Consider the following 17,300-nt stretch of genomic DNA (forward strand, 5'->3'; position numbering starts at 1 on the left):
GACTGCCGCATGCTCGCATCCCACATTTTATAGCAGGGTGAACCCTATTGTGTGACGTGTGCTGTCGTGGAGCCTCTGTGGCATTGTGTGTGTGTGTGTGAGTGTGTGTGTGTGTGTGTGTGTGTGTGAGTGTGAGTGTGAGAGAGGTTGGTGTTAACTGAGGGGTGATTGTTAAAACACACTCCCCCTCCCCTTCTATCATTGAGACCCAATGGAGGTGGATTCATGATTATTTCGTCCATAAACCATCACTTTAAATGATTTTCATTGGTGTTTTTTTGTGCATTTGACAGGATTCTGGGTCTCTTTTTCTTTTTTTTTTCAACAGCCTTTTAAGTGACTATTTGCTGCTGCTTTTATGATTCTTTGCTCGTTTAATCCTTGAAGGTTCGCTCTGAAGGTGATAAATACATTCCCATTGAAGTGAAACTGAGACGTTCATCTCTCTGATCCCTCTCTTACTGCTGTGGACACTTGTTCCTTTCTGTTTTCTCTGACATTAGGCATGGACAGCCCACCGTCCGCTGCTCCTGGAAAAGACCTTGATATCACTGCCTGCTCTGCCATTCAATTCAGCCTGATTGGGCCACAAAAGGTAAAAATACCATATCCAGATTGACAGTCGAACAATATGTGTTTTGTTATGACTATGGTAATCTTGTTGAGCCATTCCAAGGGGCCACACATAAATTACAGCGTCCTGACTCACCTCTCTCCAACCACTCCTCACTCCTCCTTCTCCCCCTTTTCTCTGCCTCCCACTTTCAACCTCCGTTCAGCTAAAAAAAAAGTCTAGTTTAACCAATTGTCACTGTTCCTTTTACACCCTTCAAGTGTTGTTTCAAAGACACAGCCTTCCATAAAAGTCTCTGTGTGGAGTAGGAATTTACATAATCCGATTAGGGGCTGGGATTAGCTCCGGGGCCTGGAGAACAGGCCCCGATGGGGGCCGATTTCTGAATCGGCCATTCATGGGCCCCGCTGCACGTCCAAGAGGCTGCACCTGCAGGCCAGGCACCACCGCTCTCTGGCTCCATCCAGCCTCCACTGCAGGCTGATGGTCCGCAGACACTCTCACTGAAGGCTGTTTTGACCAGTCAGTTAACTTACACCACACCTACAAGGCCAGGTGAAGATATTTGACCTGATTTGTTGTAATTTATCTGTCGTGCTGGTTGGAGCTGAAGGCAGAATAAGCAAGACGAGCTACGACGCCACTTGTGGAATAATTTATGTTGAATTAAAGTGTGGCATTTTCATGTGTTAGCAGACTGTGAGAGACAGAATGAGATGACTCATAAAGACAGTCTCATGAGGTCTGATAGCAAGGAGTTTTAATAACAGAGGTTACTGCTGAACTTTTATTGCATACCGTATTTGTGTTTATTAGACTCATGTGTAGACAATTCTTGGACACAAAATTAGTGCTGCAGCTTCAGAGAAGAGCAACAACAGTCAGTTGAATAATTTAAAATGTAGGCGACAACCTTCACTGCTATCAAAGGGTGACTTTTGTGAGCTAGGTTTGCTTCAGAGTTGATACAGGGAATCAAAATATGTCCTGTTGGCACCGAGGTAAATTAATAAAATAAATATGGTTTTAGTTTCCAATAATCATCACTCAAAGGATTCTATCTGTCTTGCAAACATAAGTGACATTGCTGGCAAATTAACAGTCAATATTTATATATTTACCAGCAGATTTAATTGTAAATACATATAGTTGGTCAACAAACCTTGACTTGATATTTAAAAGAAATAAACAAATACAATGAATGTGCTAATTGTGCTAACATTCTGCATGGGTCTGTCCATACTTTGTATTTAGGGGGGGGGATAAAGGAAACACTTTATGACTACTTATTGGGCCAATATTGATTAGTAATTGCTTTGTTTGTCTCCCAAGATTTTGCACTGTGCCTTATTGTTTACATGTTGTAATGTTGGTTATTGTGTCAAAATACTGGGTTGCTTCTTCTGATATGTAATGTGTCCTGTCTCAAATCAGTTCAGGTTTAAGCTAACAAATGTGCACCTTAATCACAGGAACCTTCCTCCTCCTCCTCCTCCTCCTCCTCCTCCTGGGATTGTGTGGGTTTTATATACAGAGGAGAGGGAAACACACAGGTGACAGTTAACTGCTGCCTGGTATTAAAGATAACAACAGCTGTGTGACCTTTTACAGCTGTAGTCGGCGTAGAATCCAAATGTAAAGGATGGCTTTGGTTTAAACAGCCTGTTCATTCCCACAACATCTCCCCTGTCCCATTCAGTTCAGGGTTTTTAAGTACAGTCGGGGGGCAATTACTCCACCATTACTGCTGCTGTTTACCGAGCCTTCATACGGGGACTCCTTTGACCGTCCTGCCCCCACAGCTTTTGTTCCTGTGCCATTTAAAAAAACAAAACAAAAAAAACCCATTTAGTATGTCTCTTTTGTTTGTCCACTGCTTGTCAGAAGGCAGAGGCCAGAGAGACAGAGAGACTGAGAGAGAGAGAGATGTTTTAAAAAAGGGAAAAAGCCCCCAAAAAACCTGGCGGGTTATTGATGGGGGCTAGCCAGGGCTGGATCCGTCCGTCCAGAGGCAGGGAGGCTTGGAGTCGATGTCCCTCGGGGTTGTCTTTGTCTGGGGATCGTTCCTCAGGGAGCTGGCTTCACTCTGCTGGCTCGTGAAGATAAGCACTCTCTCCACATGCTGAGAGACGATGATAAGGGGATTGCTTCACTAAATGGAAAAAAAAAAGAAATGGCCCCGCCATTGGAGCTGCTAAAATGAGAGGCTTTATCAGTTTAGCTGGCAAAGACCCCTCGATTCCCACTCCTCTAACCATAAATCACAATTTGTTTTTCTCTACTGAGCATGCTCTGTACGGAGGAAAACCAAAACAAAATGTGTTCTGTTGTAATCTGTTTATTATAATTTTGTAAAAACAGAAATAGCTAACGACACCTTTTTTTTTTTTTTTTAACTTACAAGCAGAATCTAAACATATAATAACAGTTTGTACACAGTAAAATAGTATTCATAAGGGCTTTCAACTGTTTATTAATATGCAGTATTTTCAACTTATAAAATTACAACTGTGTTACATTGGCCTTTATTATCCGTTTATACACCAGAATCCAGTTCTGAATGCGTAACAGTACAGGTAATTCAAAATATACATAAAATAATAAACAATTGTTGTAGGTTTGATTAAACTAAATCACATAAATACCATTTGTGCTGTGAAATTCAAGCATAAGTCTTAAAACAACTCATAATAAATCCTATAACAAACAACTAATAAAACTAAAATATTTTAAAATACATAAAGTATTTTAAATAATAAAACTATTAGACTGAAAATAATTAATTTGTATTAATTTGTCAGCAATTACTGTACTCTATTGAGATTTATTTCTGTTCCTGCTTTTTTTTTTCCCCCTCAACACAGCTGGTTCAAAAGAAAAATCAGGAGAGGAGCACTGTTGCTTGTTAATAGGAGAATAAATGCCTAAAATATAGACATTTTATCCTTATTTCAAAATGGGAAACTTAGCTTACAATATAAACTCTTTTGCAGACTAACCAGGCAAAATAAAACATCATATAACAATGAATAAAAACTCTGAAGCTTAAATTATGCAAATAACTTGAATCTAACGAAACTGTCTTGACTTCACAGACAAGAAACAAAGCATTCATGCCTAAAATAATTTGAGCCTCGTCTGTCCATCACTTCTGCCGGGCACCTTCTCATAGCTCAGCCTCCCCCTCTTCAGTGGTGTCAACACTGAAAAACAAACACAAGGAAATATCTCAATTTGTCCAATTAAAGACAAAGCTTTCAAAAAAAAAAAAAGAAAAAAGACACCCATCCAAATGTAGCACAAATTTTTAACTAATTTTCCAGAATATTGGCAGAATGAAATTGGGAATTAATGTGTTTTTCCATCCACTACCGTTATGCAAATATTAGGAGGTGATTCGTCAAGATTAACAGTTGTAAGCAGTAATTCTCCAGTCTGGTGCTCTTTTTAATTATGTCATTTCGTTTTTTGCAATGTATTAATGGCACCCGTCAAACTTCAAAGGATGGAGAAAAAAAAATGTAGGCGACGTAGTGGAAATATGGCATTTATATTTGTTTCATGTATTCATTTGAGGATCAGATGTTTTTGTCTGCCAAACATTTTTGGTTGCTTCCGTGCAGTGGAAGCTCCGATGGATGTTTAATTCACTCGTTCCATGTACGTCCTTATTTATTTGCTGATTCTTTTTTCATTACACTTTGTTTTTTATTTAAAAACATGTGGATGGAAACTCACCTACAGCGTCTATCACTCACCTGTTCCAACCAAACCGGCAGCTTCGCCCCTCCTCTTCCTCTCTTGTCCTATCCAGCATTTGGAGCCATAGTTGGCTGAAATCGGCGTTTTCTCTGCGCTCCTCGTGAGGTATTCGTCGCTGTTTTGACCTCGACCCCACCTCTCGACCTCTGCGGGCGGGCTCAGACTGAAGGAAATGTGGTTGATATCTGGGTACTGGAGGTCGCTGTAAACTGCAGAGTGTGTGGAGATCTGACTGTTGGCTGGCTGCTGCAGGATGTGGCTGTAAGTGAATGTGGAGTCCAGCTTGAAAGGACTTTCCATTCTGACTCCTCGAGTGTCGGCACTGAGGTTTGTTGGAGCTCTCGGAGTCCACTCATCGTTTACTCTTCCGACAACTCTCCCCACTGCTCCAGCTCTGCGTCTCCAGCCAGAAAACGTCACCTCCTCTCTGCCTCGGTCCTCCTCTCTCCATGGATCGCTGCTGGTCCAGCTCCTCTGTAGGGGAACATCTGGGCTGCCAAAGGAGGAACTCAAGTCCAGTCTGAAATCCGCATTGCCCTCCTGCACCATCGGGTCTGGGTCCGGTTCACTGAAGCTGCGATCAGCTCTGAACAGGAAGCTGGTGTTGTGGTCACTACTGAATAGTTCTGGATGGGGCGTGATGGGGGGTTCTGGCTGTGGGTCAGAGTTCATGTACTCTGGAGCAGCAGTGGTGGTCCAGGGGCTGTTTGGTGGACTGGTGTGTTGATTTGTCTCAGTGATGAGTGTCTGAGACTCGGGCTGGTCTGTGGTCAGTGTGTACAGGGAGGTGGTGTCACTGAACAGCTGAAACCAGAAGAGAAGAGGAGATATTGAGTGCGGTACTGTCACTGAAAACATTAAAATGTCCTTATAATTAGTCACTTATTTTTATTGATTAAATGTGAACAACATTTAATGTATGAACTCTACTGTAGAAATTAAGTTTATGGTTTAGCGTTAAAAGTTTGACACGCTTCTAGGAAAATAATTGTGAACTGCAGTAATGCATTCTTAGAACTGCAATCATTAGCTGATCTATATACTAGTTGATCAAAAGAAAAATAATTGTATACAAATAATAGTGATAAATACATCAATAATAATAAAAATACTAATTAGTTATTTGAATAAATTGACTGTTTTGATAGTGTTCTTTTTTCAAGCAAACATTTGCTGCTTCCAGCTTCTCAATTATGAAAATTGTCTGCTTTTATTTGTCATATAGTATAGTAAATTAGATAACTTTGGGTCTTCCACTGTTGGTTTTGACAAATCAGGTTGTGTTGGGACTTTTTCACTACTTAGACAATTAATAGAATAAACGATTAATTGAGAAAATGGTTGGCAGGTTAATCAATCTTAGTGGCAGCCCTAATTTTAAAATAATATTCATCATAAATATCATAAATCACACAGTTTTTCTGTTGATTGTAATAATTGTATCCAAAACTATAATATTTTTCTTTGTATCAGGACAACCAAACAGCACATTGTAAGTTAACGTGGTTCTTAGAGAACTCTCAGGCCAAAAATAAATTTACAGTAACAACGAAATAACAGGAATCTGGTCTGATCATCAGAGGGTTTATTTTGTTGGAAGATAAGTTGCTGTAAAAAAAAAAAATACATGTCATAAATGAAATAACTGCAGTGTCCCAACCTCTGGTTCGCTTTCAGCCCCCTTATTAAGAACCACTAACATGTTTTATTGCAGAAGCAAAAAAGCAACATACAGTGTGCGTGTGGTGAACTCAAGAGTAGTGATGCATCTCTTATCACCTTGAGGACTTTATGTGGCACCTCGGGGAGCAGCTCCATCAGCTGAGACAGAGAGGCCCCCAGGAGCCACTGGACGGTCGGCGCTCTCCTCAGCATCAGCTGACTAACCAGAGGGTTGATACACGGGAACTGAGACAGACACTTTTCCTCCTGGAGGGAAAGAAAAAGACACAAAAATAAAATCAGATAAGAAAGACTTCAAGTGGGGTGTAAAAATAGAAGTCATGTACTGTGTAATCCACTGTGCAATATTTAAATTATTCTGTCTGTTTATATAATATTTTAGTTATTGTGGATTTTTAAAGTTTTTACTTATTTATTATTCTTTACTGTGTGATTACTTCCTCTCTGCTGCTGTAATCCTGCACATTTCCCATGATTATCTTATCTTATTTCATTTTAGTGTTAAGTTGCAAGGCATATTTGTTATGTGATAGAAAGCCCATATATTATCTGAATAAAAAAGGTAAAGTTTGACACCTCTGAAGGAATCACAGTCAGCCAGTCTCTGTCCAGGTAGTTGAGCGGGTCCTTCTCACTGGCCATCAGGCTGTGAAAGCAGATCTGGCTGATCCATTTGGCTATTTCAGTCACCTCGGACACAATCAGCACCTGACAAACAGAGAAGCAGATTAGGTGGTTAATATTTATATCATGCCCACTAATCAGCTAATCAGTAAAGCAAACAACTTGCTTTGCAGCGAATTACGCTTTTTCACGTCAATTTGGGGTCAAACTTAATTTAATATCTGCCTGTCTCTTACTGATCAAATAATGTCCTATTTATTTAATCATATAGAACAAGTATTCATCACAATATAGTATGATAGGTTGTTGCTCTTTTTTTCACCATGCATGCGTTGGCATTCCTGCTAATTGTATTTTGTTGAGATGTAGTCGGCAGAGCGAGACAAGAGTTGGTTCAATTAATTCACTTTTTGTGCCAGTAAGTACAGTTTAATGACTAAAATTTAACAATTTAATGATGTGGTGAAGTTTTACCAGCACTATTTGTATGGCTTTGATATTTTTTGACAGTAAGGACTCGTTAAAAAACAGTTGAGAGTAGGAAAATAAATATTTTTTTTGTTTGTTCTACCTTGATGTCTAGATCCTCAGACTTCATGCCGAACAGCACCAGAGAGGAATAAACCAACACCAAGTTGCTGAAGGCTTCAGTGGAAAATCTGCCATCACATAGACAGAATCGCTGAGGTTAAGTGTGTATCTGTATGTATTGAATTTGTGTGTGTGTGTGTGTGTGTGTGTGTGTGTGTGTGTGTGTGTGTGTGTGTGTGTGTGTGTGTGTGTGTGTGTGTGTGTGTGTGTGTGTGTGTGTGTGTGTGTGTGTGGACACTGACCCTCCTCCCTTGCTGTCTCTGCAGTGCAGGATGAGCCAACAGGAGTTGTATTGCAGAGACAGAGCGGTCAGCCTCATCACTACTCTCTCACTGGCTCGCTCCTGACACAGTTCATCCTCCTCCTACACGCACGCAAACACACACACACACACACACACACACAGTTGTTAGTTGTTGCTGTCAAGACGAAGAATTTTTTTTTTTTTCACATTTCCATGCAATATCCAAGAAGCTCAGTAGAGGGAGATAAAAACATGGAAGAAAGCATCATAATTGACTTGTGCGTGTGTGTGTGTTGAAGGATGCAGCAGGTATCTCCGTGGTACCTGGACCATGATAGCGGTGCTTTCATCCACTGTGATCACAGCGTAGTGATGGGTCCCTCCGAGCATCTGCAGGGACGGACAGTGGCTCCTCTCCAGAACAGTTATTTCAAACCTTTAACATAAACACATATACAGAAAACTTTAACCATGTGGTGTTCAGATGATAGCTTATCTTCACTGGCAAGTATGGTTGAACCTCCTTTTTTAAAAGCTCGACTGTAAAGTTGTTGTTTTTTTGTGAGATTTATTCTTGAAATGTGTGGAGGTAAGAGATATATTAAAATAACCAGTAAATCTTGAACAATGAATTGATTTTGTTATCGCTAGCAACTATTTTGCTAATTGGTTTATTACTTGATTTTTGGATGTTTTTTTTTCTATTTTGAATCATAGAAAATAAAAAGAATCCAGATTTTTGGTTATTTGTCAGACAAAACCAAAAATATTTGAAGGACTAACATGAAGAAAAAACAGAAAAAAGTTTATTACAGTAAGAAGTGAGTGAGAGACTTTAAATGCATGATGATCATCTAAAATCGATGGCTAAATGAAAACAAAACAAACAAGTTTTCTGGATGAAACCCTGAGTACTGAGTCTGACATAAGGAGACCAATTTGTTTGACTGATTTCCCTTAAAAGGCGAATAACATTTCTCTACTGTTATTCAACATGTTATCATATTTAGAGCACGATTTAAGTAGATTACATAAACTTCAGATTATGGTGCAGGTTTGTGGTTGCCATTGAGTCCTGACCTTATTAAACAATTTCATTTACTGTGAAAATTATAACTATTGACTTTTGGCACCATCGCCCAGTGCACTGCAGGCATTTGTCATTCTTACTGGCTGTATATGATTTAATTAGGCATGACTGCATGAATAGGAGCATTTACCCTGACTCCAGTGTCTGAAGCAGCAGTGCACAGTTGAGAAGCCCCTCTGTGACAAACAACACATACGGCACATTGTCCTCGAGGCACCACGAGGCTTTTTGCTCATCTTTTGGAGAAAAAAAAACCACACACACTTTAGTGAAAAAATATCACACAATACTGTACAACAGTGTGAATAATGTGTGTGTGGTGGCAGCTGACCGATGGATGTGTTGAAGGTGAGGTGACTGATGCTCCTCTCTCTGCAGACTGTTGCCCACGGTGACTGGCCTGCATGGTCGTACTCCACCACCAGAGAGAAACTGCTCCAGGGGAAGTCAGGGCCAACGTGCTGCTCATACACCACCACACACACACTGTCACACATGCTGGTGCAACAGGATGGGAGTGAGGAAAAACACACTTTGTTAAACAAAACACAGCAGCTTTAAATATTTCCTGAACACAGCAAAACGATTACCACTTATTCCGTTACACAAAAGCACCACTCTTGTTACTTACTCATACAGTATGGAGTAATACGAGGGATGACTTGTAGATATTTTATTATTGCTAAGATGTGATTAGTGAGGAATGTGCTGAAATATGTGTGTAAATGAGGCAATAAATACAAAAACAGGATTATTTTTACCTGCTGATCACACTGGCACCGTTCATTTTTTTCTTGCCCTCCTCAGGACAAACAGCTGTTACAGCAGCACCTGAGACAACAAACAAAAAACATACGTTACAGTATGAAATACATACATGATCACGTGTTTCTATCATTGTTACAAGGAATGCAGCAAACTAACCCTACATTTTGTTTTTGCATGTGATTGGTGAGTTTTTATTCCAGAATCACAAGTGTTTGTAGCCACAACACTTGTTTGCACAGTAGTATTTAGTTTGTATTGGTAGTTCTGTTTTTGTGGCTGATATGTGAAAGAGATGAAGGGTTGCTCACCAGCCACGTGGCTCAAACTGCTGATGATTAAAGATCTGATGTCGTCAGAGTCAACTGATATTATGACAAGAATCTACAGAAAGACAAATAAGCCAGGATCAGAGCAAGCCTTTTTTTCCTCCATCATAAATAAACACTGAAACATGATTGGTGCTGGTACAACTGACTTTCTCCATGTTGTTCTGTCCTGTTCTGCCGTGCAGCCATGAAGCCAGCAGCTTCTGCAGCTCCAGCAGTTTGAGGTTGGACTCCTGGTTCTTGTGACTGAGGTAGAGGATGATCTGCAGCCTCTTCACCAGCTGCACCAGACTCTGATCCGCACACGCCTCAGCTGCCTTGGTCAGGTACTCTTTAGTGCATAAGGAGAAGATGTTTAAATGCAGTTTAATGAATCACAAACATGAGAATCCTCAAAAATAAACTTTAAAGCTCTGAAAACATTTATTCTCCTTCAGCTTCTTAATATGAGAGATGGGGTCTGACATGGATTACAGCATTTTCTGACAAAGTAAGATCAGTTTTTGTTTATTTTTTTGTGAAGTATTTCTGTCACAATTGAAATTGCTGGGTTGAATTGGACGTGGCTCAGTTGGAAAAAGCAAAGTATTTCTGTGTAAAAATGTAATTAAAATCAAAACGTAATGACAGATGTTTAGTTGTTTGCTTTTGTTTTCAGCACTAATAATCAAATGTAATAAAACCTCACACACGTCGTCCTGTTGAAGCAAATGTTGCAGAGTTTAAGAGTTAAACTGAAATGATTGATAACTAAAGATACTTGCTCTTTATTATATATTGAATATTGAAATCTGAACTACAGAAATACTGACTTTAAGACCAAGTTTTAAAGTCAGTTATACTGACCCAATGCAGTAGCAAGGTCACACTTCAGCAGCAGCTCCTTAAATGTCACCAGCACATGAATCAGAGCCGCCTGGTTGAAAAGCAGTTCCTGATCTGTACACACGACGTTATTAGAGGGATTTAACACCTTTATATAACGTAGATTTACTGAATTCAATGAACAGTTTTACAGATTGTAAAAATTGTACTATGAAATTGTACTTATGATCAGCTCTGCGCTCTGTGCTTGTGTCCTGCAGAGCGCCCTCTCCTGCTGTTTGAGGAGGAAGTGTGTTTGGTCCGGGGACAGGCAGCTGAAGTCTCCCCGAACAGGAAAATGAAGCCCCAGCTTTCTGGCAGAGCTCAAACTGGGCTGAGCGAAGGCCAGCAGCTCACAGTGGGCTCGCTGCTGGCTGTCTGTAAGGGAGCGAGAGCTGAACCATCGAATCCGTGCTTTTCTCCAACTAGGACAATTCAAGATACACGTTTGATAAATGATCTGGTATCGTACCGGTAGCTTGGATTTGGACCACTCTGCTGTCCTGTCTGTTCTGAGGGATGGACTGACGGACAGGAGGACTGATTTTACCCGTCACCTGACCGGCTGCGTTCTGCTCTCTGGTAGCATTTGCTGACACAGCACCACTCATGTACGCTGCTGGCCTCTGATCTGATCTTTGCATCAGCGCTGGAGGAGACTGATGATGCTCAGATGCTGGTTTTTGTTGGTCCACGTTTGGTGCTGATAAAAAGGATGAGATGATATAACAGTCCGTAATTAGATACTATTGTCATTAGACTGAGATTTAGTACTGTAAGGTAAATATCAAAGTGAACAGCAAAAATGTTTAAATTTGGGAGCTGCCTTGCTGACTGTTGAATTTTATTTTTAAAAGTCCATATTAATTAAGCCATGTAAAGGTGACATTAGTAGTTTAGTAATAAAACTAGCACCTATTTACATAACCGAATAATCTACAGATTATTTCCTCCAATTTCTATGATTTTTTTGGTCTACAAAATGTCAGCAAAAAGCAAAATCGTTCAGATCCCATAGTGAAGTCTAAAAATGTCATTTTTTTCGACCAACAGTCCAAAACCCAAATATATCCAGTTTTATAGTAAAATAAAAAAGTGACAATATTAACATTTGAAAAGCTAGATCTGGAGATTTAACCTTAAATTACTACAATTAATCAATTATCAAAAAAGTATGATTAACTTTAATGATTGACTGATTGATTGATTGACCAATTGTTTGAGGTCTGTGTGTTATTAATTATTTTGTTTAGCCATGACAATAGAACAATAAACACACAAATAATGAATTATAGTTACTTCATGGAGAGTTTTTATAATCATCAAACAATAAACTCTGGTTGCCACATTCTTGATTTGACCACAAGATGGAGCCAAAGTTTAAAACAAAATTAAATCCTTCAATAATGGTACTAGTAGTTCATATTTCTATTTTACCTATAAAAGAAAAAGAAAAAAGCATATATTTATGAAATATGTTGATATTGTTATTTTGTGTGCCATGCATATACACCAAAAACAAAAAAAAGTTCTCAGGAGAAATATGTATAAAAGTAGGACTGCAAGAACATAAAGGAGGTGATGAAAATCATCTTGAGGCTTTTATAAGAGGAACACTTAATGAATCCATCATCTATTCACTCATTTCAACCAAATTAGCATCCCAGCGTACCTGGAGTTGAGCTCTGATGTGCTTCAGTAACCGCAGCCGTCTGCTGAGATCTCAGCATCATGAAGGTGGCCAGAGGGTCGAGGGCCTTCTCTGGTGGACGTCTCGTAACCGGCAGACATCTGTGGTTATCTCTGGAGGACAGAGGGCTCTGCTCTGTCTTACGGTCGTCTCTACCTGCGTTGACGTCGTTCATACGAGCAGAAAACATGCCTGCAACATCTAAAAGCCTTTTGTCTGAAACTTCATCTTTGGTGTTGGTGGCAGCAGCAGATTTAGAAAATATAAAGGTTGCAGGTTTTACTTCCTTATTGTTTGTGTTGACAGAGCGCATCAGGAAGGCGTTCTGAGACAAATCTGCTGAAGTTTCTTTTTGAAGACGGGTGTCGTCCGCAGTAGTTTCACATTTCTTCAGGTGAGTTGACTGAGTTTTGTTTGTGGGATTCATCAGGACGGGTGTGACTGAGACCGGAGGAGATGAGATGAGATGTGAGAAATCTACTGCAACAATCTCAAACTTTCATCCTCTGAAACAATCAACTAATTGCTGAGTCTATAAAATAGTAAGATGATGGCGCAAAATTGACCAGAGCCATTTTTTGTCTGACCGTCAATCCAAAACCAAAATACATTCAGTTTTATTGTCTTAGAAAACTAAAAAAGCAAAGCAGTCACATTTGTGAAGCTATAATCTGCATATTTTTGGGAAGAAAAAAAAACTAAACAATAAATGTTTTATCAAATTTGTCAATGAATGGTTTTATCCATCCACTAAGTAATTAATTAACTTGATTTTTTTTGGCTCATTTTACTATAAAAACAACACAGAGACTACTACGTTCACTTTTATCTTCTGACAAAACAAAGATTCAATAAAAAACAGAATAGACGACTCACACTCGACGTGTTCAGGGGACAGTTTTTTGAAGTCCTCCATCTTTTCCTCTGTGGTGGAGGGAATCTCAGGCCTCATGCTCTCTGTGAAGTCTCTATTGTTGCACAAAAACATCTGCGGGGCTCCAATCTCCATCTGTGACTGCAATTTGTCACCAACGCTGATGAAAGGTCGATTCTCTGATTTTAAGACTTTCCAGGCTTCAGACAGCGGCTGGAAGTCGACAGCTGGTTCATATATATGAGGTTCTGTGAGAAAATACAGCAGATTATATTTTTAATAACATTCTTTTGTAGATTTATTTTTAGTGTAGGTCTCTTAAACTTTAAACTTAAATTATAGATTCAGGTAACATGGTGACTCTTACAACCGAAAAATATTTATTTTTACAATTTAACACTTGAAATGATGAAGGCAGTACAAAATGTAAACCATACTTTGGTGTTTCATTTTTACCACTTTACTTAACACTGAAACTTAATTCTACAACAGCGTTCATGTCAAAATCTTATTATTTAACTAACTTTTTCAAACTAAATGAAGTTCCTTAAGTCTGCGAAAACTAAACATTTACCTGCCAACAGAAAGCCCACCACGAAGGTTGGATGCTTCTCCGCCTTCCAAAGCGCCGTCTCCATCTCTTTCTGAGCTTTCGCAGACACCAAAGATCTACAAGACAATCATTACTGTTACAAAAACTTTTCTACATTATATTATATTATATTATATCACAAAGGGACTTTACTGTCAGTTGTATCATCTTCTAATGCTGAAACATATAAGGTTTTATCCTCGTAATTGGTTATAAAATAATGTGTCATTTCAACTAAGGCCATATATGAGAGCAACAAATACCAAACCTGTTCAGGATGTACGAGCAGTTTGACCACATGGTATCATCACTCACCCTCTGCAGAGCACTGACAGCTCCTCCTCCTGAAGTTCACATGTGGACGGACAGATTTGGGTTTGACTTCTCTTTGGACTCGGGGTCAAAGTCATGTCCAGCTCCATTTCATTAGGAAGCTTCACACGTCCTGAGAGGAAGATAAAGTTTAAGCACAGGACATGGAACTTCTGTTATGCTGATTCAGCTTATTACTATACCACTACCTTTTCGCTACCCACATTCCAGGTATAACCATAGTTTTCTATTAACACTAGAATTCAAAACACTCATATTACACATAATTGTATTTATTGTTTATATAGTACAATTTTTACAACCAATTTCTGTCCCGACATGACAGAAGTTGGTTGTGTTTTCTCTCTGTAACTTTTACCTTCCAGCTCCATCAAGCCTCCCTTTATGTTGCATTTCTTGTCAGGCTCCTCCGGAACTTTAAACTGGGAAATGTCAATGGATGACGATCCATCTGAAAGGAAACCTGAGAGAAATGTGACTTCAGTATATAAGTTTTCTCTTCTGTGTCACTGTGCATTTTTATATTTCCTATTTACCTTATTTATTGTTAATTACCTTTATAAAGCACATCCAGGACTGGAAGCTGCTCATCCAGCTGTTCAGGAGCAACAGTCATTCGATCACAAATGCTTGAGAAGGCGGTGCAGTTTTCTTGGCTCAGTTTCAATGTGTCCACTACAACAGGCAGCAAAAGAGACTATACAGAAAACAAAAAAACTTTTAAGTATTTTTTTTAAAAAAAGGAGAAAATCATTCGCCATTTTCTTTTTAGTTACCTCTTCTTTCAACAGTGACTCTTTACCAAACTCCTCTTGAATGTTTCCACATGTCTGAATCTCCCTGGTGTTCACATCAGGAGGTTTTTCATAAGACGCACAATGCCTAAAAAAACAGTGTTGGAATGTAACTCGCTAGATTATCTCAAGTACAGTTTTGAGGTTCTTGAACTTTATTTAAGTAATTCCATTTTCTGCTTCTTTATACTACTGCTCCACTACATTTCAGAGGGAAATTTTGTACTTTGTACTCCACTACATTTATTAGAGATAACTTTAGTCATTTTGCAGAATCAGATTAGTAAAACAAATTTAAATCAACAAATACATTTGATGTATTATTTTAGATTAAGATGAGATGAGACTTTATGATCCCCAGTTCCCCTTTCACAAGCTGTCGAGCAGTATTTAAAGTTAATAAAATTAGCCTCATTTTTATCACCTGCAAAAGTATTAACTCTTCTGGTCCATTCTGCACAATGAGTACTTTTACTTTTGGTATTATATATTAATGCTTATTCTTCGTGCTTCCAAATTTATAATGCAGGGCTTTAACGTGTAACCGACAGTTCTTCACTGGTGTTATTTGATCACATAACTAACTATTGAAAGTTAAACAAACACACCTGAATATGGCGTCCTCAGAGATGGTATCTCCTGTTGAGCTCAGCAGAGGGTCGGCCACAGGAAGCGTCCTAAGCCTGGACAGTTTAGCTTTCAGCGTGGGTAAATGTCTCTTAAAGTGTGGCAGGTAATCAACTATGAGCTCTTCTGGCAGGAAGAGATCTTTGACAGATAACATAAGTTTTGGGTGAGAAAGACAAACAATGACACAGATATTCTTTAAATGCTTATTCTTAAAGCAACATTGACTTACCTTTCTTTTCATTTCCATGTTTCATCTGGTCAGTTGTCCACTTCAAAAATGATTCCTGACACGGATTATTGATCCATGACTCCTTTAAAAGACAGACATACTCATCCTGGTCTAGATCCTTCAGTGAGTCAGGATTAGAGCTGGGTATCACCTCCAGATCCCCTTTCACCTCACTCAGAGTCACTTCAAATCTGGAATATAATTATTAAAATCACAGCTCAAACATTAAAACATAATGAGAGTGAAATGATGCTCAGTGAGACAGGTTTAAACCTTTCTGGTGAAATATCTGCTTGGCTTTTTTCTCCCAGGTCATCGAGCACAGAACCACTGACGAAGAGTTTGCAGGTTGAGATCACCTTTCCTATATCAAGTTAAAAAGAAGTTTGTGTTTGTTTCATCTACAGAACTTTGACACCTGTAATTATTTATACGCCACATTTTCTAGGCTGTTTCGTATACACCGTTTGTTCAATTTGACCTGAAAATATTTGTTTAATCATAAAAAAACATTTGAGCCTTACAGTAGGTCTCTACTGGACTATTTTAGCTTTGTGTCTAATCTGATACTGGTTCCTTAGACAAGGTCAGAATACTCTTTAATTAGGAATCACTCATTTCATATAATATTGTTTTCCTGCTCCATGCCTTAGCTATTGAAATGTTCATTGTAATGTATTTTTAGAGAACATAAAACCTGATGGCAAGATGTTTAGAAGGTTTGGGACACCTTTAAGGAAGCAGTATTCTGTACCTCTGGTCCATGGTGTCCTGTAGGTGACTTCAGGCAGCTTGCCCCTGTGGGGGTAAAGGTCACTGGTCCCAGTGAAGTAAGGGGTGGGCAGTGCCAGTAAGTTCATCATCACTGTCAGACTGGTGGAGGTCTGAAATCAAAGGACAGAGGAGATGTTTGCAGGGAAACATATCTTTAAAGTTGAATTAACTGATTCTGAGGTCAATATAACAACTCGCCTCAAAGACATAGTCCAGAGCTTTAAATCTGATGGAAGGGAAACAGCTGTTTTCACACCTGTAAATAAGCATATATTCAGAAGATATTAATGCATAATCATCACTGCCTAAACAAATATCTTAAACACATTATTGTTAACATGTAACTTCCTTATTTTAACTCCTAACTGGCCACTTCTATCAAAAAATACAAATCATACAACATTAGCTTTGTTTGGCTAAAGTTAGCTTAGCAGTAGCTATCCAGTTAGCTTAGCTTCTTCTACTCATTAAATGTTTTGATAAAACTAAAACTTCAATAGTAGAACTAGAAAAATAGAAGGTGATTAATAATCAGACTGTGTCATTGTATCATCACACTTACATTATAATAAGCTGCGTTTTATTTTGGTGTTTTTGTCGTTTTTTTAGAGCCAAAGATCGTTTGTTGCGGATGATTCACTTCCTCGACGCATGCGCAATGAAGCGTTTCGTTTTATCAGGCAAGGCAACAAAGATCCTTTGTCTTTACTGACAAGAGGGCCTACATGACCTGTGTTGTCCTGAGTCAAGGTCTTAAAATGTACAGCATTAAGTTCCCAGTTTTTTTTCAACATTTATGATTTAATTCCAAGAAAAAAATCATATTTGAGTTAATTTCACATTTGTTGGCCCCAATTT

General features: G+C 38.9%; 1 protein-coding gene across 1 annotated transcript; it reads right to left on the reverse strand.

Annotated features, from left to right (window-relative positions):
• Nucleotides 1-3,039: 3,039 nt before the first annotated feature.
• LOC129101550 (protein shortage in chiasmata 1 ortholog) lies at nt 3,040-17,077 on the reverse strand. The gene is made up of 28 exons (XM_054611405.1): nt 17,005-17,077; nt 16,641-16,698; nt 16,423-16,552; nt 15,942-16,032; nt 15,669-15,859; nt 15,418-15,577; nt 14,792-14,897; nt 14,571-14,712; nt 14,374-14,478; nt 13,998-14,127; nt 13,665-13,759; nt 13,093-13,338; nt 12,199-12,657; nt 10,999-11,229; nt 10,710-10,904; nt 10,509-10,601; nt 9,812-9,993; nt 9,645-9,717; nt 9,330-9,399; nt 8,900-9,066; nt 8,699-8,804; nt 7,803-7,914; nt 7,477-7,598; nt 7,215-7,302; nt 6,596-6,727; nt 6,116-6,265; nt 4,333-5,140; nt 3,040-3,777 (listed from the first exon to the last, which is right to left on the reverse strand). Coding segments are annotated over exons 1-28 (4,530 nt in total). The 5' UTR covers nt 17,007-17,077; the 3' UTR covers nt 3,040-3,691.
• Between the last annotated feature and the right edge of the window lie 223 nt (nt 17,078-17,300).

This window comes from Anoplopoma fimbria, chromosome 13 (genome assembly GCF_027596085.1).
Source record: "Anoplopoma fimbria isolate UVic2021 breed Golden Eagle Sablefish chromosome 13, Afim_UVic_2022, whole genome shotgun sequence".
Classification (NCBI taxonomy): domain Eukaryota; kingdom Metazoa; phylum Chordata; class Actinopteri; order Perciformes; family Anoplopomatidae; genus Anoplopoma; species Anoplopoma fimbria.